General features: G+C 56.3%; 1 protein-coding gene across 6 annotated transcripts; it reads left to right on the forward strand.

Annotated features, from left to right (window-relative positions):
• The first annotated feature begins 3090 nt into the window (after window positions 1-3090).
• Window positions 3091-19486, forward strand: AIFM2 (apoptosis inducing factor mitochondria associated 2). Of its 6 annotated transcripts, none has more exons than XM_057308648.1 (10): window positions 3091-3232; window positions 10348-10538; window positions 10873-10988; window positions 12290-12409; window positions 13135-13227; window positions 14970-15159; window positions 15973-16125; window positions 17297-17497; window positions 17781-17955; window positions 19183-19486. In XM_057308648.1, exons 2-9 carry the CDS (start codon window positions 10361-10363, stop codon window positions 17930-17932), a joined length of 1203 nt encoding a protein of 400 aa, XP_057164631.1. In that variant the 5' UTR covers window positions 3091-3232; window positions 10348-10360; the 3' UTR covers window positions 17933-17955; window positions 19183-19486. The 6 variants fall into 6 exon arrangements, with proteins under 6 accessions (XP_057164631.1, XP_057164629.1, XP_057164630.1 ...); XM_057308646.1 differs by having other exon boundaries at window positions 3092-3232; window positions 19205-19486; XM_057308647.1 differs by having other exon boundaries at window positions 3092-3232; window positions 19237-19486.
• Window positions 19487-19646: the final 160 nt, after the last annotated feature.

Genomic DNA, 19646 nt, shown 5'->3' on the forward strand with positions numbered 1-19646 from the left:
GCCACGGTCTGGGGGGTTCCTGGGCCGGGAGAAGCCCCGCACAGCCTGTCTACATTGCACATGAGGCTGGGTGCTGCAAGCTGTGGGTGTGGGTGCAGTGAAGGGCCTGGGGCCACCAGTGTTCACAGGACAGAAGGCAGAGCAGGTGCCTGCCAGGGGGCCGAGAAGAGACAAGCAGAGGCGCAGGCAGAAAACCGGGGAGGCTAAGACCTCGCTTACCAGCGTCCTTCTCCCTTCTGGGTATGTGCGAGACTGCATTTCCTGGCCACCCTCACAGGGGGCGCGTCCGTGAGTTCCAGCTCATGCAACGAGAGCAGAAGCGAGGCGTACCACTTGCAGGCCTGGCTCTCACAACCTCTGCGCTCTCACCCCCTCCCCTTGATGGGAATGGAGGCGACCCCTGAAAGAGACCTTGGGAGCCACTTGTTCAAGATGGCCTCTGTCTGCCTGGTTCCAGGATGACTGTGTGCAGGGGGCAGCTTCATGAACCAGTCCAATGGCCTGGTACTGATACCCAGCAAGAAATGCACTTCTGTTGTATTTGAGCCATTCGATTTCGGGGTCCATTTGGCCCAGCAGCAGAACCTACCGTCGTGAATATAGTCTTTCCCCAGCTGGAAGCACTATAACCAAACCACATTTTTGGGGAGAGAAGAAGAAGGAAGATTCCCCCTGTCCTTTGAGGCTTATGCATTTAGCTGGAAGTACAGGTGGAAAAGGAAAGCACTTACCAGGCTCGCCAGGGTGAAGGGTTGCCTCTACCTCAAGTGGGGGTACTGCCTCTGTTTCTCCTGGCCCCTGAATTGACGCCAGTACCTTGGAGTTCCTCCCAGCCCTGGGACCTAGGAGGAAAGCCACCCGTTGTCTGTCAGGAAATGTGGGCTCATCGTGGCTGAGAGCCAGCAAATGCTTCCTTCTCTTAGCTTCTGTGATGTTAAGCAATCTGCCCGCCATTCCTACTAATCATTAAAGTTCCATACAACTGCCAGCGTTTCGGCATCCAAACCATACCTTCCTACAAGCTCTGGCCCTTGCAAATTCAAAGACAAAAGCCTTCCGTTAGGCAGGGAGCCCTGATTTTCAGTTCCAGGGCTCTGGGCCCTGTTGGGTGGGAAGAGATGAGTGGTGTGGGGTGAATGGCCTGGGGGATTGAGTATGGGGTTTCTTTTTGGAAGGACGACATGTCCCGGAGTTAGACAGTGGTGATGGTTGCACAGTGTAACACCACTGAATTGTACACTTTAAAAGAGGCAAATTTAAGGTCTGCGAATTATACCTTAATTTAAAAAAAAATCATTCATTTACATAAACATTAGTAAACTCCTAGGGAACCAGGTGCTGGGGTTGGTGCCAGATGCTGGGGATCCACGGTCCAGCAAAGCAAGGTCTCTGCCCCCCAAAGCGGGTCAAATATGCTTGTTGCCCTCCTTGGTGTCAGAGTTTAAACCTCAGCCCTACTGTTTTCTAGGGGTGTCAGGAGGGAAAAGAGGAGATAAAAGCTGTTTGGAAGTTTGCAAAGGCCAGGACAGATGCAAGGCTTGGGGCATCCGAGCTGCGCCTCTCTGATGGTTCCTCGCAGGCCAGCATTAGGAAAGGCTGGGCTGTGAGCCCTCTTCGTGGCTGCTTTCTGTGGCCCCAGGGGCTGAGAGAAGGAGGGAGAGACTCCCATACCTCTGAGTGAATCCCCTTCTTCAGCCCAAATTCAGGGGGCAGGGTGCCAGCCGGGATAGGAGAGAGCCAAGGATCCCAAAGAAGTGGAAGGGACAGCCCGGGCTGGGTGGGCTAATAATGTGAGTAGGGCGCTCACCGGAGGAGACCAGCTTCCCTTCAGCTCAGGATGGTTCTGGGCACCAACGTCTTCTAGGTGGCATTGATCACAACCTGCCCCTTACCAGGGGTATACCAGGGCATACAAGGTCCTTGGCCACAGCTTTTGTAAAAGGTACAGAATAGTTCATACTGCTAATGTGAATATTTGTGAAAACCAGGAAGATGAAGGGCAGTATTCAAAAGAGCATTGGGCGGGGAGCCCAAACGTTGCCAACATAGCGCGTAGCCTTGGGCAGGCTATCTGCCCACATGAAACACCTACAAGAAATGGCTGCTGTGTGGGGGTTGCTGCTGTGGGCCAGGCACCAAGCTAAAACACTTCGCATAGATGAGCTCATGGATCCTCTCCACAACTCTTAGGGTAGGTGCTAATATTTGCATTAAGTAGATGATGATGGCTCATCCGTCACCAAGTTGGCTCCATCCTATGGCCAGGTTGTAGCTTGCCTCAGTCTGTCTCTCCAGATCCCAGTCAAGCTCCTTTGTCTCCAGGACTGCCCTCCTGACCAGTGCCCCAATTTCATGCAGCCCTGCCACTCCCCCTTCCTTTCGCTAGAGAACATTGTAAGTCAGACCATCATTCTTCTGCCTAAAGACCTGCAGTGGCCTCCCACTGCTCTGGCGATGACACAGCCAATCTCCACCAGGGCCCGGGGGTCTGCACGCCCTGTCCACGGGGGGCCACTCGTCCCGTGGCCGGCTCTGCAACGCCCCCCTCTCAGCTCTTTGTCCTGCCTCTGGGTCTTTGCACACCCAGAGCACAGCTGCTCCTCTCCTCTCTCAGGCCCACCTCTTCTCATCCTTGAAGAGAGGGCTTGGAAACTTCCTCTGCCCTCAGTCTTTGGTACTGCAGTTAGCCACACAGGTTTTGTGTGTTTACCCCGGACTGGACGCCATGCCTGTTTGGCTCTCCATCCTGCCCGCCCCCTCCGCCACCGCCCCCCCCCCCCCCCCGCACCCGGCACAGTGTCGGCTTAGAGCGGGTGCCCCGCGTGCTCTCCGGGATTGGGATTTACAGGCGTGCAGCCAGAGGCTGGTGATCCGCCGCCCAAGGGGGCTCCGCCAGTGCCCGGGAGCCGCGCCGAGCTCCAGCAGCTTCCGACCTGCCTGGCCTCAAGGTGGCGGAAGCTGGAGGCACCGGGAAGGCGTTCCTGGTTGCTAGGGCTCTCTCGGGCAGGGGCGGTGCCGGGGGCGGTGCCGGGGGGGGCGGGCACGCGCCGAGCCACGCCCACGCCCGGCGGGAGGAGCCCGCGGCGCGTGGCGACACCGGAGCTGCCCCGGCCGGGGCGGGGGCGGCGCACGGGGCGGACTCTCGGGACCCGGCGTCCCCGCGCCCGCTCGGCCCCACACACGCCTGGAGGGGGCTCGCCGGGCCTGGAAGACGCGGCGGACGGGGCCGGAGGTCGGTGCGCCGGTGTTGGGGCCCTCGCGGGGGCGGGCGGTCGTGCGGGGTAACCGGGCCCAGGCCTGCGTCACTCCAGTTCTCCCAGCACACGAAACCTGGGAGGTTGAGTCCCGGCGAGGGTAGGGCAAGCTCGCCCCACTCGCCCCCTCCGCATCCGCCCCTCGAAACTTCTGCGAAGTCTTCCCGCGTTAGGCGGGCGGCCTCTCCCGCACGCCCCCACCCTGGGAGTGCTCGAGGGTCATCCCTGGGTGGAAACTAGTGTTACCGGGCAGGAGGAAAGCCTCCGTCTCTAGGGGGGCAATGCCTGGGCTTACGCGAGTACCCACTCGCGTGGGGTGCGCTAGGAGGTACGCTTCTCTCCCCATGCAGCCCCAGGCTCCGCGGGGACGAAGGCCAGTGGTCCTGCACTAACTCTGGTGGGGCTGGGGAGGCCAGGAAGCCTGAAATCCACCCGGAGCTGCTTCTAGTGGGTGATGTTGGGCGCTTTCCTTCCCACCCCACCCAGCAAACACCCGCCTTTCCCCTCCAGGGAGAGCCCCTCTGACCTTTGGATATACAGTCAGCGTGGGGAGGGGAGAAGCCCTGGGAAGCTGATGATCCCGCAGAGGGACAGGCACAGCGCAGAGGGTCAGACAGTTTGGGAAGGGGCTTTCAGGTGTCGCAGCTAGCTGGTACCTTGTGGTCAGAGGCCAGCAGGTAAAATAGGTAAATGTGTAAAATATCAGGGAGGCCTGCTCAGATTGGTGTGTGTAGGTGCGCCTGACCATGCTAGCACCCCCAAACTCTCAGACCCCGCTGCCCTCACCCTTGCATCACAGAGGAGCCCTCCAAGGAGCACTGGGCCGAAGCCAGCATCCAGAGGGCTTCCACGTGGGGGGAGGAGACTTGCGCCTGGTCTTGTTCAGGACTACTTAGCAGTTCCTGGGTGGAGTTGGGCGAGTGGGCGTCCTCCAGGGTCAGCTGGTCTTTGGCAGTGAAATGAGGAATCCGGGGTCCAGACACGGGCAGGGAGCAGACCACTGGTCCGGATGTTGAAGGAACCACAGAGTGACTTGCTCCCAGGAGGGTGTCCAAGTTCCACCGCCTTGATTTTCCCTGAGTGGGTGTGTGCCACCTGAATGAACCTGTCTGCCCAGAGCTGCTGTCTCCTGGGGCATGAAAGCACAGCCCCCTCTTCAGACTTTCTCTTTCTTCAGAAACCGGTCTTTTTTGGGTTGTATTCAGTGTGCGTCCCCTGGGGGGCTGGCCGTGGAATGCCGACTCTCAGCCTGCCCCCCTTCCCTGACCTGTGCGGGGCATTCAGGGTGAGCCACACTCTAGTGGCCCCCTCATCCAGACAGCCACTTGGAAGCATGGCTGTGGAAATCTACCCTTGCTGTAACCGGGATGACTCAAAACCCGGCATGTTTTATTGGTAATCTCCATGAAGCAATGCGGGGGCCATGTCCTCGCTTTGGTCAGAGCCCACATGGTTCTTACGTCTTCTGAGGCATGACCTCTTAACAGCTTTGGCATAAATGTAACTTCCGCGCTTCTCAGTAGATTCCTAACAGGCCCTTGTTTGTATTATTGGAGAAGAACCCTCCTGGGGTCGGGCTGGTGTCCTTGGCAGAGAAAACAGGATTTACTGAGAAAATACAAGCATAAACCAGATTGTGTGTGTGTGTGTGTGTGTGTGTGTGTGTGTGTGTTGGGGGCGGCAAAGGTAAAATCCCATAGGAGGTGCTGGACAATTAGGATGAGTTCTCTTGGGCCTTCTCTTACGCTAACATTCCTGAACCTAGACTGATGTAGTGAAGATTCTCTGGGGTCACTCTCTCGGGCTTGATGTTCGGTTCAAAATCAGATGGTGGGTCTGGCAGTTCCTGTAAAAGTTAAATCTAGAGTTAACCTTACGACCTCGCAATCCCACGCCGAGGTGTATGTGCTCAAGAGAATTAAACACAAATGTCCACACAAACGCTTGTACACGAATGTTCCCTGCGGCATTATTCACCACAGCCCAAAGGTGGGAACAGCCCACACGCCCATCAGCTGATGGACGGAGCCACAAAACGTGGTGTCTCCATACATGGCATGGTAGCCGTAAGAAGGGAAGAGTCCCGACGCATGCTGCAGTTTGGATGAATCTTGGAAAGCTGACGTTGGGGGAAGGAAGCCCAGACACACAAGGTAGGGAGCGGGCGATTCGACAGAGACAGAGATGAGTGGGTGCCAGTGGCTGGAGGAAGGGTGCGGAGGGGGACTGCTAATGGATAAGAGCGTATTTTGGGGAGTGAGGCATATGTTCTGGATTAGATTGTCATGATGGTTGGACAACTTGATGAATGGACTAGAAACCGCTGAATTGTATACTTTAAACTAGGGTAATACATAGGCATCTCTCAACTTGTAAAAATAGAGGTAGGAGGCCTGCCCTGTTTTTAAACCTTTCTTCTTTCGATAAAAATGACGTAGTCAGTTAAAAATTTTTAAGCAATACAAAAAAAAAAAAAAAAAAAAAGCTCAAAGAGGAAAGTAAAAACATCACCTGGTGACCACCGTTAGCATTTTGGTTTGGACGCAGTTCCGGTCAGAGTGTCGAGGGTTGAACTTGGACAAATTATTAAACTGTTTCCCAAGATGGGGACAAAAATGCAAAGCTGTCGGGTGCAGAGTTACGGATAGAAGCACGATGAATGCTAGCCGATGGAATCATTACGTGTCCGCGTCTGATTGTACACAGTGGGCTAGGGTTTGTTTTTTTTTTTAAAAGATTTTATTCATTTATTTGAGAGAGAATGAGTGAGAGCACGAACGGGAGGAGCAGAGGGAGAAGGAGAAGCAGACTCCCCACCAAGCAGGGAGCTCGATGCGGGCTCCATCTCAGGACCCTGAGATCATGACCTGAGCCGAAGGCAGACGCTTAACAGACTGAGCCGCCCAAGCACCCCCAGTGGGGTTAGGCTTTACATCTGTTACTGGACTTTTCATGGACAACATTTTTTTCCCCCTGAGACTTGGTGTTTTAGAGTGGTTTTAGGGTCACAGCGAAGCAGAGGGGAGGGTACCACGGTTTCCCGCGTGCCCCCGGCCGCTGCTCAGCCATAGCTTCTCTCGTTATCAGCCTTTCTTATCAGGGCGGTGCATTGGCCACAGTTGATGAACCGGCGTGGACATAATCCCCTCAAGACCATAGTTCACCTCGGGGTTCACTCTTGGTCTTGTACGTGTTGTGGGTGTGGAGTAGTTATAGGCGGAATTTTCATGTAAAAAATCATCCATTTTGAAAACAAACGGCTCCGGAATATTCCATCGTATGGTATGGTAGAGTAGTCTGCCACGTCTGGAGGTTTCGATTGCCTGTGGCGTCCCCCGGGGATTGAGGCTGTTAGCACAGCACTACCGTTAGCGCTGAGCGTAGGACCCGACGTCCTCAGTGGCACACGTGCTTTTTGACTACCTTTAGGGTATGTACCTGGGAACGCGGGTCTGTGGCTTAAGCCCACAGATTTGGTGTTCCCAGAGTAATTTGTGGTCTAGCAGAGTCTAGCTGTCCTCCGGGCCGGGCAAGGATTGGCACTGGAAGGGCCAAGGGAGGGGTGGTGTGTCCGAGGGCCGTGGGCAGGGGAGGCTGCTGAGAGGAAGGGTGGAATGGGCTGGAGAGCTGCCAGGCCCCATTCCCCGGGTGGGAGTGTCAGAGGCCAGTAGGGGAGAGAGAGGGACCGATTCCAGGAGAGGCACAAGCAGCTGGGAGTGTAAAAGCGCTTCCCCTCCCCTGGCCTGGCTATGGCAGCCCCTCAGGGGCCTGGCTGTGCCCTCAGGCCCCAGTCCCTCCACTGGGAGTCCCGGAAGGGTTAGCGAGGCCAGGGTTACTGGCCCTTTGGGGAAGGGCAGTGATGATGCTTGGGGGCTGAGGGAGCAGGGATTCAACTCCTTTGGCCAACCTGTTGTCCATCAGGCCTATGCTGCGGTCTCTGGGCTTTCTTCCCTGGGTGGTTACAGCCTGGGGGTAGGCCTCGAACAGCCCTGGCAGCGTGACACATGTCTGCTGGCTCCTGTCACCTCTATTCCTGGCCTCCCCACCTTGTTCCCTGAACTTCCACCCCCTCCCTTCCTGCCACTGGACTTTGTGACCTAAGCTTTGCCTTTGGTGGTGAAGGCCCCTGGCCCCACTGTTTCTCAAGGCTCCTCCTTGAGCTGCCCTGGGTGGTCCGGTGACCCATGGCAGACCCCGTCTCCCCAACAAGCTATGTATCCTCTCTAGTACCTGCGCCCCGCCAGCTTGGAAACCGAGTTCTCTGGGTTCTCCCAACCTCCTTTCGGGCTGCTAGCCCCAAGATCAGGCTGGCACAGAGGGGGCTGGGCTGAAGGGGACCGGCGAAATGCACCTCTTCCATAGCCCTCCACTTTCACAGGCTCTGCTCGGCTCCTGGGATCCTCTCCTGACCTCTGGCTGGGTCCCTGGGCCCTCTTGGATCCCGGCCCCAGGAAATATTCTCTTTTTGGCCCAATTGGCAGACTCAGCCTGATGAATACTCAGGGGACCAGCTCTGGATGACCTTTCTGAAGGCCTGGAGCAGTGAAAGTGGCACTGCTTGCTGGGGACTTGTCTTGGTCACAGCCCTGCTGAGGACTCAGTTTCCTCATCTGTAAAATGGGTGGAATGTGCAAGCCTCAGTACACTGGGGACCATTTAGCCAGTGAGAAACAAAGTTCAATCTCTTCTAATTTCCTGTGCCAAACCTCCCGCTACCCCCACCATGCCCAGGTTCTCTCTCCCCCAGGGGAGGAGTGAAGCAGTGGGCATTTGAACACCAATGAGAACGGTGCCTGGAGGTCCATAAGCTGCCTCTATGAGCGTGGGGAGATCTGGGGGCCCTCTTGGGGGGGTCACCATGTCCTGGAAACTTACGTGTGCAAGGACACCTCAGGGTGTCCCCTCCCATTACAGGGGGTAAATGGTGGCCCAGAGAGGGGAGGGGTTGTGCCCCAGGCCACAGATGATGCAGAACAGAGCAGTGGCCTTCCCCTTCCTGGTACTGCCTGAGAGGGTCCCAGATGGCCTGGAACACGCTTCCCCATTGAGCCTTTTGGCAGCTTGCTGTCTGTCCTTCAAGGTTGACCTTCAAGTTTGAGGTCCAATTTCTGGGGTACCTGGGTGGCTCAGTCGGTTAAGCATCTGCTTTGGCTCAGGTCATGGTCTCAGGGTCCTAGGATCGAGCTCCGCGTTGGTCTCCCTGCTCAGTGTGTGTGTGGGGGTCTGCTTGTCCCTCTCCCTCTCTGCTCTCTCCCTCTGTGTTTTCTCTCCCTCTCGCTCAAATAAATAAAATCTTAAAAAAAAAAAAAGGTTAAGTTCAGTTTCTTATTTCCTTGTCCTCCTCCTCTCTGCATCCTCCCCCTTCGCCCTAACATCCCTTCCCTGAAGTCCACAGCAGCTGTTGGCTTCTCTGGCTGCTTTCTGTGCAGGGGAAGCTTTGTTTCTTTCCTTGCTGTTGCTCTCCGGTAGCCTGACTTATTTCTGCCTCTCCTTGGAGCCTGGCACAGGCTGGAGGAGGTTTGATGGCCCGTTGCCCTTGAGCCAGCATCTCCCCACAGGATGCTCTCAGGATCTCAGCTCCTCAGACAGCTGGGCTCCCACCCGAGCGAGCCCTGAGGCCTGCACCACGATCGCCTTCTCTCGGGCTGAGCTGGGCTGGGGACAGGGCCCCTGGCTGCAGCCCCAGGCTGGCCCCTCTGCCCTCTGTAGAAGCAGAGTCTGGGACGCGCCAGATGACGCAGGCCCTCAGGAGGCTGAGCCTGGTGGGCAGCCTTGCAGGCTGGCTCAGAGAGCCTGGGCAAACGGCTATTTTCTTTTTCCTTTGTGCTCAGCAGTTCAGCATCTAGTGACCCAGCCCAGTGCTGTCCTCTGCCTCAGATGTCCTCTCGTGTCCAATTCGGTGCCAGGCAACGGTTCTTGAATTTTAGCTCCTTAGGGGTTCAACTAAAGTTGGTTCTCAGTTTGCCAGGAGCTGGTCAGGCTGCCCTAGTCCCTGTGTGAGTGTGGGCCTGGGGCACACTTGGCCGGCAGATCTAGCTTCTGCCCTTTGCAGACGCTCTCACAGGTGACCGCTCCCCGTGTGCCTGGCTCCTTCTGACCGGAGCCTGCCTGATCAGTGTGTCTCCCCTACCCTCTTTCTTACCGCAGACATTGCCTCCTGCCTCCTCTCCTGGGGGATGTGGCTCAGCCGTCTCGGTGCACTTGCACTGTCCCAGGAATGCTCAGGGGAGTGACCCGCCCACCGCAGGCCCCTTTTCCCCACCCTGCTGTCATGACCTTCGTCGTACCACATCCTATTTTGCGGGTTGATCGGCATACCCTGCTGATTGATCTCCTTCGGCCTGGGGCTCATGGTGGTGGCCTGTGAGCGGGGCAGAGTCCAGTGTGTGCCCAGTGCAGCACTTCGAGAAGTGTGGTTCATTCCCTTAACGTGGCCTGTCCTGCCGGTTCCCCACTGGTGCGCCCCTGCCTCTTGTTACTGTGTGTCTGCCTCATCCACCCAGCCCCGTGAGTCTGCAAGTTCCGCCTTTATACGGGCAAAGACCGTATCTGTCTGTGATCATGGCGTGTCCACAGCACAGAGCACGCCACAAAGCAGGAACTCAGTTAATGGATGTTGTCGAGGGAGCAAATACACTGAGGGAAAAATACACAACGATTTGTTTAATGTGTGCAAAAAGCAATATTGTCGGTGCACGGAATATCCCTGGAGGGATTCATATAAACGCAGTAATAGTGGATGCCTAGGAGAAGGGAACTGGTGGTTGGGGAATGGGATAGAATTAGGGTATACCCTGTGCCTCTGGAATTTAATTCACATGTTAGAAAATTGGAATTTTGCTAATAGACAGTTACATAATTTAAAAAGTTCAAGTCATGGGGCCCCTGGCTGGCTCAGTCAGTAGAGCATGTGACTCTTGATCTTGGGGTCATGAGTTTGAGCCCCATATTGGGTGTAGAGTTTACAAAAAATAAGAAAATAAATAAAAGATCAAGTCTTGGCATTTGAGGCCTCTCTTGCTGTGAGTCCCCCTTTCCTTCCCAGTGCTTGAGCCCCCTGACTCTGATGTGGTCTCTCCTCCTGTCCCCGCAGGGCCTGGTTCACGATGGGGTCCCAGGTGTCCGTGGACGTGGGAGCTGTGCGTGTGGTGATCGTGGGTGGGGGCTTCGGTGGGATAGCTGCCGCCAGCCAGCTACAGGCTCTGAACATCCCCTTCATGCTGGTCGACATGAAGGACTCCTTCCACCACAACGTGGCAGCCCTCCGGGCCTCCGTGGAAAGTGGTAATGGACTCTTTTCTGGGGCTTTCTTTGTGAGAGTGGTCTTGTCGCCACTGTGGGTCTGGGGGTGGTTTTCGCCACTTAGGGCAAAGCCTAAATTCTGGAGATTCTTAAGGTCACTGGCAGCTCCCATATCAAGGCTGTAGAAGTGAGAGCTGGACTTCCCTGAGGACCTGGGGAGGCCCAGGCGGGTGCTGTAGGGGGCGGTGGTATGCCGGGAATACCACCAGCTCAGCTGTTTGGCCAAGGACACCCCTCAGGAAAGGTTTTGAGTTATTTTGGCTTCCCAAGGGCAGCCCAGTTTTACTCTCTGACCTCCTCTGCGCCCATTCCCCAGGGTTTGCCAAAAAGACATTCATTTCCTACACTGTGACCTTCAAGGAAAACTTCCGGCAGGGGCTGGTCGTGGGCATAGATCTGCAGAATCAGACGGTGCTGCTCGAGGATGGCGAGGTGAGCGTGGTGGCGGCCGACCCGACCCTCAGCTGGCTTCAGGAGGCCCCCCGGGGCCGCAGCTGCCTGCGGGAGGAGCCTCGGATGGTCTCAAGGGTGGCGAGTCATCGATGGCCCCCACATGGTGCTGGCCGGGTCACAGGTTCCTCATAAGCAAAGGCCTGGCCCCAGCAGCCACAGGAATGTGGTGGCAGACTTTTTTTTCTGAGCCTTTCCTGTGCGCCCGGCACTGTCTTAAGCCTCCCTTAGTCTCCTTCCGTGCCCATCCTGACTCCGTGGGGGAGGTCGTATAGCCTCACTTTACGGAGAGGTTAAGTGGCTTGCCCAAGATCCCACAGCTGGTAAGAGACTCAGCCAGGATTTGAACCCAGGCAGTTTTCACCCCAGAGTCTATACTCTGAAAGCTGGTGTCCCAGACCAGGCCCCGGCCTGGCTGGCCTGTGGGGGCCCTGCTGGCTGTGTGGAATCCAAGGGTAGGTACACACATGATCCCACATCCCCCGGATTGGGAGGTCGCTGGGGTAGAGGCCTTCACTCATCTCTGCATTCCCCAGCCCTGGGAAGAGCCCGGAGCCTGGCATACCCCTGCAGTGACTGGGGGTACATCAGGGAGCTGCCATATGTCGTGGTAAGGGCCACCTCCAGCCTGGCCCTAGAGGACACAATTTCTGTCCTCAGTGACTTCGGGGGAATCAGTGTTCCTTGAATTAGTTTTCGGGCTGAGGAATCTCTTGGTTGGGAAGGTGACCGAGTCTCCTTGTCCAGTGCTTCGGACGGTGCTTTCCAGAGCCCTGGAAGGGACCATGAGGGCATCTCGGGCCTCCATGGGGAAGGGGCTGAGAGGCTACCCCCCCCCCCCAGAGCAGCTCTGGTTTTGTCAACTTTATGTATTTAGGCTCTAAATAGAATTTCCCTCCTTCCCGCCCTCCCTTCCTTTTTTTGTGGGAGCAGGGGAAGTTTCTTGGGAAATACCTAGGAGGTTCCAAACCGACTCCACACAGGAAGCTGGAGTGCTGCTTGTCTGCACACGGTCTCCTCTGCCCGGCCTGGCCGCTGCTGTGGGAGCGCGCCCTTCCCAGTTCTGTGTGTGGCGGCCCGGCAGCACGCGCGCCGCTCCCTGAGTTATTGCCCGGGTTCTAGTGCTTCCCCTGGGCCTGCTCAGTGTGATGGCTTTGCTCCTTTCAGAGGAGAGTGGCTGCGGTGTGCCCAGGCCTCTCCCACCTGGTGCTCCTTGCCCGGTGGGCCCAGTCTCAGGCAGAAGCCCAGGCCCGCCCTCACCTCTTTTCTCCTGCCTCTCACAGGCCTTGCCCTTCTCACACCTTATCCTGGCCACTGGCAGCACCGGGCTCTTTCCGGGCAAGTTTAATGAGGTTTCCAGCCGGGAGGCGGCTATCCAGGCCTACGAGGACATGGTGAAGCAGGTGAGCTGCCTGTTGGCTGGGCGGGGCTGCGAGGGTCAGGCGGGGCCCGGGGAGAGGGGAACCACTGTGGGGACGCGTCGGGTGGCAGCAAGGAGACCCCCCCGGGTGCAGCCACGAAGATGGAGAGTTAGTAGGACGAGACTCCCTGGCAGAGACCTTTGTCCCCGTCATCGAGGTCTGGATAGGAGCACCCCTGACCTCATGTAGTGAGGTCCCATTTGCCTCTCTTGGGGTCCCACTTGCACAGGCCTTTGTGTTTTACAGAACAGGTGTGGATCCGTGACCTCAGGCAGTTTTCATTGAGGGGTGGGCAGGGTCTGGCATCGCTGAAAGACGAAGAGTAGAGCCCCAGAGAAGGATCCCAAGGCGAGTGTGACTGTGACTATGGCCGGGTCCTGCCCTCCCTGCCAAGCTTCTGAGAAGCCTGGGGAGCCTCTTGCACCATCACGAACAGATGTGAGTGTGGAAGTTAGGATCCTGGCTATGGACTGAGACAGACCTGGGCCATGGTCCCTTGAACGGTGGGCAGGTGGTGCCACCTGGCTTGTGGGGCTTAAGCAGAACCAAGCGAGAACAGGCGGGGTGATGCCCAGTGTGACCTGGCCCTGAGGAAGCACATTTGGACCCCAAGTTTGGACTCTTCTTTGGCCAAGGAGCCCACACCCTGGCCAAGCCACAGGGCAGGCTGGGTTTGAGGGTGCGTTTCATGCTTCCTTCCGCTCTAGGTCCAGCGCTCACAGTCGGTGGTGGTGGTGGGAGGCGGTTCTGCTGGAGTGGAGATGGCAGCGGAGGTTAAAACTGAATTCCCCGAGAAAGAGGTAGGCACACGGCCTTGTCTTTGGACTCTCAGAGCCCGGGCTCTCTGTGCGGTATGCGAGGACCACAGGGGATTGACCTGGGGCTTGGGCAGCGGCGCTCCACGAACACGTGTTTCCCAGACCCCAGTCTCTGCAGTTGGGTATCCCTGATGTCCCCCATTCTGCTGGCAGTGTTTCCTGGAGAGCCAGGGCATGTCCTCATGCAGGGAGGGGGCCTGCCCTGCGGTCCAACCAGGGGCAGTGAGCCTAGGAGGGATACCTGACAGAAGGTGCGCTCTTGTGTCTCCTGCCGTGTTCAGCCTCTTGAGACGTAAATGTAGACTTTTATTCTCTCTGTTTGATGGCAGCTGGCCTGGTCAAAGACACCCACAGATGGCATTTTGTCTGGGGCAAACAGCAGCTCTTTGTTCTTCAAGAGACAGTAGCCCTTGCCCTGAATAGCCACATGGGGGTCCCTGCCATGCACCCCCCTCACTGCCCGTGTTGGGGAAGGACGGGTCAGCGCCCATAGCAGGATAACCCTTTTTAAAATAAATAAATAAATAAATAAATAAATAATAAATATTTAATTCATTTATTTGAGAAAGAGAGCAAACATAAGTGGTGGGGGTGGGCAGAGGGAGGGGGAGAAGCAGGCTTCCCGCTGAGCAGGGAGCCCCATACGGGGCTCGATCCCAGGACCCTGAGAACATAACCTGAGCCAAAGGCAGACGCCTAACCGACTGAGCCACCCTGGTGCCCCTAGGATGGCCCTTTTAATGGGGGTGGGGAGGGAGGACCTGCGAGAGACTGTCCTTGCAGATGTCGAGGCTTGGCGGTGGGCCGAGTGATGAGTGGTAGTTACGGGTCCTTGAGGCAAGAGCTTGCTTGCAGCTGATGCCAGACTGGCTTCTGAGAGCCACATGGATGCTGTGGTTGGTTCTTTCCCCTGAGGGAAAGGCAGGTTGGTTTTGAAAAGTAAAATCAATATGGACTAATTTAATTATACGGTTGTTCTCTGACAAATTATTGGACATTATTATGAGTGAGTGATGTAAAAGTTGTTAAGTTTTGATGTAGGGGGTGAAGACCAGGCTGAAGTAGGAAGTCACTCAGTAGGACAGATACAAGCCATAGTATCCCGCCTTTATTCAGGACTCAGTCTGTGCTGAGTTACACGCTTTCTACATGTTTTCTCAATTCATCATCACTAATTTCCTGTGGGTGGGACCGGATCCCTGCTTGACGGACTCTTCGGGAGGTGTCCGAGTATCTGAGATGAGACTTGAACTCAGGCAGTCTGACTTTAAAGCCCGAGCTTTGAGTATACGCCAGGCTGCCCCCCCGCTTGCCCTTGCTAACCCAGACAGCAGGTAGACGTGCCGGAAGTGCCAGTGTTCGAGCCAGCTCTCAGGTACATGCCTGCCGACTTACAGCTAGAATGTCAACGGCTTACATCTAGACTATGATTATCAGTGCCCAACAACACTGGAAAACAATTTTCCCCGTGGCTCTGGGGTGGGTGGGTGTGGGGTGGGGCGCACTGGCGCGTTCTGAAACAGGCGTAGACTAAATGCGGGCTCCGGCCGGCCAGTCTCCCGTTACCTGGGGCTGACATTGGCAGATGACTTCTCTGGGGCCTTCCAGTAAACTGGGGGTGGGGGGTGAGGAGGGGGGAGGGAGACAGACTGACGTGTTTGTAAGCCTCTTGTGTGAGCCGGAGACTCAGTGGCTCCTTCTCTGCCCTGTGGTCCCTTGTCCAGGTCACTCTGATCCACTCGCAAGTGGCCCTTGCCGACAAGGAGCTGCTGCCCTGTGTCCGGCAAGAAGCGAAGGAGATCCTGCTGCAGAAAGGCGTGCAGCTGCTGCTGAGTGCGTGCGAGGCCCCCTCCCGCCTGCCCCCTCCCTGGCCTGGCTCCAGGGCCTTCTGCGTCCTGGTCCTGGGGTCGAGCAGTTGAGTCTTGTCCGGCCGGAGGCTGTGTCTGTCCCCACACTGGGCAGAGGCCTGGTGCTCACGGGACTCCCGGCTGCGGAGGCAGCCCTGTCCTGGCCTTGTGCTGGGCACGGTGGAGGGGGTACCACTTTGCTGAATGCTTTAAAAAATCGCCTCAAGGATTTGACCTGACTTACGATGTCTCTGTGGTAGAGAGAATGGGTTTTTTTTTTTCTTTTTCTTTTGGTTTGTATTCAGAGCCAGGTGAGGAGTGTGAGCTTTGTGGAGAGCAGGAGGGGAGAGCGCCACCCCCTAACCCAGGCGCCGTGACCGGCACTCTTCATGGGGCTCAGCCTCCGCACCCTCCCCAGGGATGATGGTCTGCTCTGTGCAGACCCCTCCCGGCTCTTGGTCTCCTTGGACCTGGCTGTGCAGTACCGTGACCGCCTTTACTCTGAGGCAGTGTGGAGTACAGGCGAGCTTCTGGACGTTTCCTGCCTTCAGCTCAGTCGGTGGTGTGCCTGGAGAGCCTCCCTGCCTGGTTAGGGTGGTGCGGCCGGCAGTCCGGCTGTGTGGTTGGGGTCTTCCTCGGAGAGCTTTTCCCAGAACCTCTTGGGAAATTCAGCTTCACTTTCCCACACTGCTTCTGGGAACTTTCCTGCCTGTGGACCCTTTGGGGGGCGGGATAGCCACCTTGTGTGTGTTGGGGCAGCAGGGCGGACTGTCAGAGGGGCAGGGAGGAAGGCAGGAGCCAAAGGATCGCTTAGTTGGGCCCCAGCCTGGATGCCGTGCCCGCCCCTGCCGGCCTCCTGCTCACGGATCTCGCTTGACAGGTGAGCGGGTGAGCAACCTGGAGGACCTGCGTCTTAACGAGTATGGAGAGTGCATCCGCGTGCACACGGACAAAGGCACAGAAGTGGCCACCAACTTGGTGATCGTCTGCAACGGTATTAGGATCAACAGCTCGGCCTACCACAGTGCATTCGGTAAGCAGGAGCCGCGGCCCACTCCCCAGGGCCCCCCCCTCACTGGCCGGCCGCTGCGGGCCCTGCAGGCCTCTCCCCCGGGAATCAGCGTCGCCCTGCCTTCCTCCCCCTCCAGCGCAACAGCTCAGATCTCTTCTGAATGTTGACGTCAAACTTTAAATTCAGGTCTGGGTCCACTCTTGATGTGCTTTCCTCCATTGTGGCCCTGACTTAGGCCAAGGTGGCCCAGGTGACCAGTCTTTCAAAATCGGAGCCCGCCCCCTCGTGGTGAGAGCTGGGAACAGGTTTCAGAGCGAAGGAAAGATCCATTGTTTCACTTTCTGGGAACAGAGGGGAGGGAATTCCTGGGTCAGGCCTTTTACTGTTTATTCACAGGTGTGCTGTTTTCCCCAGACCCTGATCCACATGTTTGGCCACTGAGCTTGGAATGACCATTTGGGAAATAGAGGAAATAATGTGGCCTTAGGTTCAATAATGAACTCCCCAGCTAACTGGAGGCTGGGAGGAGATGATGGAGTCCTGGCCTCCGTGTGTGAGCCAGAGGCTCTGTGACTCTTGTCAGGCCTCATGATTGCTGTGTCCCAGGTCGCTCTCATTTACTCTGTAGCACCCTTTCTGGACAAGGAGCTCCTGTTTGGGTCCTGCAGGAAAGAACTGGCCAATCGCAGAAGGAAGCTAGTCCAGGCCATGCGTGGGGGTGGGGTTGAGTGCCTATAATGGAAAGAGAGCCCAGAATTGTACATGCCTTTGTCTTAATGTTATGTTTTCAAAAATAATTCCTTCAAGTCCCTTAAAAAGAAAAGTTTACCATTTACTAGAGGCCCGCATTTACCTGAAAAATCTGATCCATGTTCAAAGGGAAATTTGAGACTTGGCTAAGTCGCAACGTAGTCATTGTAAGTGAATCATTGTTGATCGTGTAATTTACAAAGTTATACACGTCGTCTAAAATGGCACATGCTGTCTTTCTGACTGGTTTCCATCCTGGCATAGTAGCCTTGACTTTGGGGGAAGAGCTCTGAGGTGGGGACTCGAGGCAGAACTAAATGAGGTGGGGTGTCTGCCTCTTAAGGATGTCCTTTGGAGGGAGGCTTGACCAGCACCAGAGGGTCGTCTTCTCCCGGGTCTAGTGGCCACGCAGCAGGGCTTCAGGGTTGGCTTTGCCCGGCAGACAGTCACCTGGCCAGCAATGGCGCCCTGAGAGTGAACGAGTATCTCCAGGTGGAGGGCTGCAGCCGCGTCTACGCCATCGGCGACTGTGCAGATGTGAAGGAGCCCAAGATGGCCTATCACGCGGGCCTCCATGCCAGCGTCGCCGTGACCAACATCGTCAACTCCATGAAACAGAGGCCCCTCAAGGCCTATAAGCCAGGTAAGGAAGCCCCGCGTACTTCACAGTTTTAAGAGTTGGTTAGACGTCCGAAGCCTTTGCGAGCTTCAAGGTGAGTGACTGCTGGAACAAACTCTCAGAGCTGGTGAGGGAAAACATCCCTCTAGAGCTCTGGAAAAATAAATCAGGGGCTTGCCCATCTTCCTCAAGTCTTCCACGACCCTGTCCTCCGACGGAAGGCCCCAGGAGGGTTTGTGCTGTGGGAATTGCAGGCCCACAGATGGTGGGCGGGGGTCTGATTTGCGTGCACGTGTCTGCTTCACAGGGGCGCTGACGTTCCTCCTGGCCATGGGGAGAAACGACGGCGTGGGCCAGATCAGTGGCTTCTACGTGGGGCGGCTCATGGTTCGGCTGGCCAAGAGCCGGGACCTGTTCGTCTCCTCAAGCTGGAAGACCATGCGGCAGTCTCCACCTTGAGCTGGAGCGGGGCGGGACACGAGGTACTGCCACCATGGGGGGCGGGGGGGGCACAGATTGCTTGACAGCGGTCCCTGTCTGACAAATGCCAAAGGGCAAACGCCCTTTTCCTGGAGTAAGACACCAGGAATGTACCGATCAGACACAAAACTTACAGAAAGCCAAAACTGGGAGAGGGAGACAGAGAGAGCCATTGAAAAAAAGACAACCCCTAGAGGATTCTTTCTGGGTTCCGAGAGGTCTGCTTGCCTTTGTGCTGGCTGAGGGATTCCTTTGGTCTTAGGGAGGGTATAGCCGGCCTTCTCTACCCCAGGCTCCTCATGCGTGTGCCTGCATGTGTGCGTGCGTGTGTGTGCGTGCACATTGTGTTGGCATTCAGGGCTCTCAGAGCAGGAGAGAGCAGGGTCTTCTGATGGCTGGCATCCTGTTAGGGCAGGAAGGGGAGCCTGTGTGGTGAGACCAGCTAAGGGGAGCTGGGGTAGAGATGGCCTGCACCCCGAGCCTCTCCCGTCACATCCTGGGTGGGAAAGCCCATGCATTCTGCAACACCCAGGTTGTTAATAGGAGCCTGATTTCAAACTATTAGTCCCTATGGTCCTTCATTTTCACAAAACGTTCTATGTTTCCTTTTCTAGGTCCTGATTATATACCATAGGTTACATTTAAGAAGAAAGAATTAGACAAACTCCCCTCCCGGTTAGCCCATCCAAACAGAAAATGAGTTTTTATAAAGCTAGTGGGTTAAAACTGAAGCCTGGCTAGCCAGCTGCTGGAGAAGCTAAGGAGAGGCAGCTGAGCTAACGGGACCCTTGGCCGGCTTGCCATTGGGCTCGCATTCAGGGAGCAGAGGGGGCTCGCAGGTGAAGCCCTGTGTGCTAGGCTGCTGTCTCAGTGGATTTTGCAAGGGACAAAACTGCAGCTGATGCTGGGGGCGGGGGACCCTGTGGGAACCTCTGGGGTTCTGTGCGTCTCGTTTCCTGGCCAACCCCGATGACACTGTGGAGGCCCAGCCTGCCACTGGCCGTGTTAAGTACATAAATGACTCCTCTGTCTGGGAGAGGCCTCCGATCGCAGGGGGTCTGTTTTGGAAGACCGAGGTTAAATCTCCATAGTGGAAGTGGTTGGTGATTTCATCTGAATAAATGCAGGCCCTGTTCACTTGTGATGGTGGCCTCTGCATCCGTGGCCAGAGTCCTGGGGACACAGCCTCACTGGGGTTCTCAGTCCTCCCTGCCTGGGCTGTGGCCTAGGTCAGGTCCATTTGTTCCCTAGGCCTATGTGGGACCTGGGCCTCTCTCCCGCAGAATGGCCGCCCCACCGGAGGCTTCACCCAGAACTCCCTTCCTGTGGACCAGCCTTCTGGAAGCAGGACCTGCTGCCTGACAAGCACAGACCATTCTGTGCCGTCTGACCTGGGGCCTACCAGGGTGGGCGTCTCAGCCCGTGCGTGACAGGCCTAGTTCTGTTTGTAACATTTTACAAGTGTCCACTCATGGGGACACGGTTTTCTAAACTGAGGAAAAGGTTGCAATAAAGGACTATGTTGTAAGAAAAGACACTGGATCTTCTCATTTTTTTTCCTTTCATTTTTCTTTTTCTTTAAAAAAACAAAACAAAACAAAAGCCTGAAGCAAAATCTTTTTAGGAGTAGATACAGATGTCATGGGGGAGGGGTGGGGGCACTAAAAACAGAAAAGGAAAGCACCAGTGAGAG

Source organism: Ursus arctos, unplaced genomic scaffold (genome assembly GCF_023065955.2).
Source record: "Ursus arctos isolate Adak ecotype North America unplaced genomic scaffold, UrsArc2.0 scaffold_7, whole genome shotgun sequence".
In the NCBI taxonomy this organism is placed as follows: domain Eukaryota; kingdom Metazoa; phylum Chordata; class Mammalia; order Carnivora; family Ursidae; genus Ursus; species Ursus arctos.

What these genes read in the sequence shown, in the direction of transcription:
- AIFM2 (XM_057308648.1), top strand. Translation starts at nt 10,361, where the DNA reads ATGGGGTCCCAGGTGTCCGTGGACGTGGGAGCTGTGCGTGTGGTGATC. An exon ending in TGCTGCTCGAGGATGGCGAG is followed by an intron (nt 10,989 to 12,289) that starts GTGAGCGTGGTG and finishes TGCCTCTCACAG; the next exon opens with GCCTTGCCCTTCTCACACCT. An exon ending in GGCCTACCACAGTGCATTCG is followed by an intron (nt 16,126 to 17,296) that starts GTAAGCAGGAGC and finishes TTTGCCCGGCAG; the next exon opens with ACAGTCACCTGGCCAGCAAT.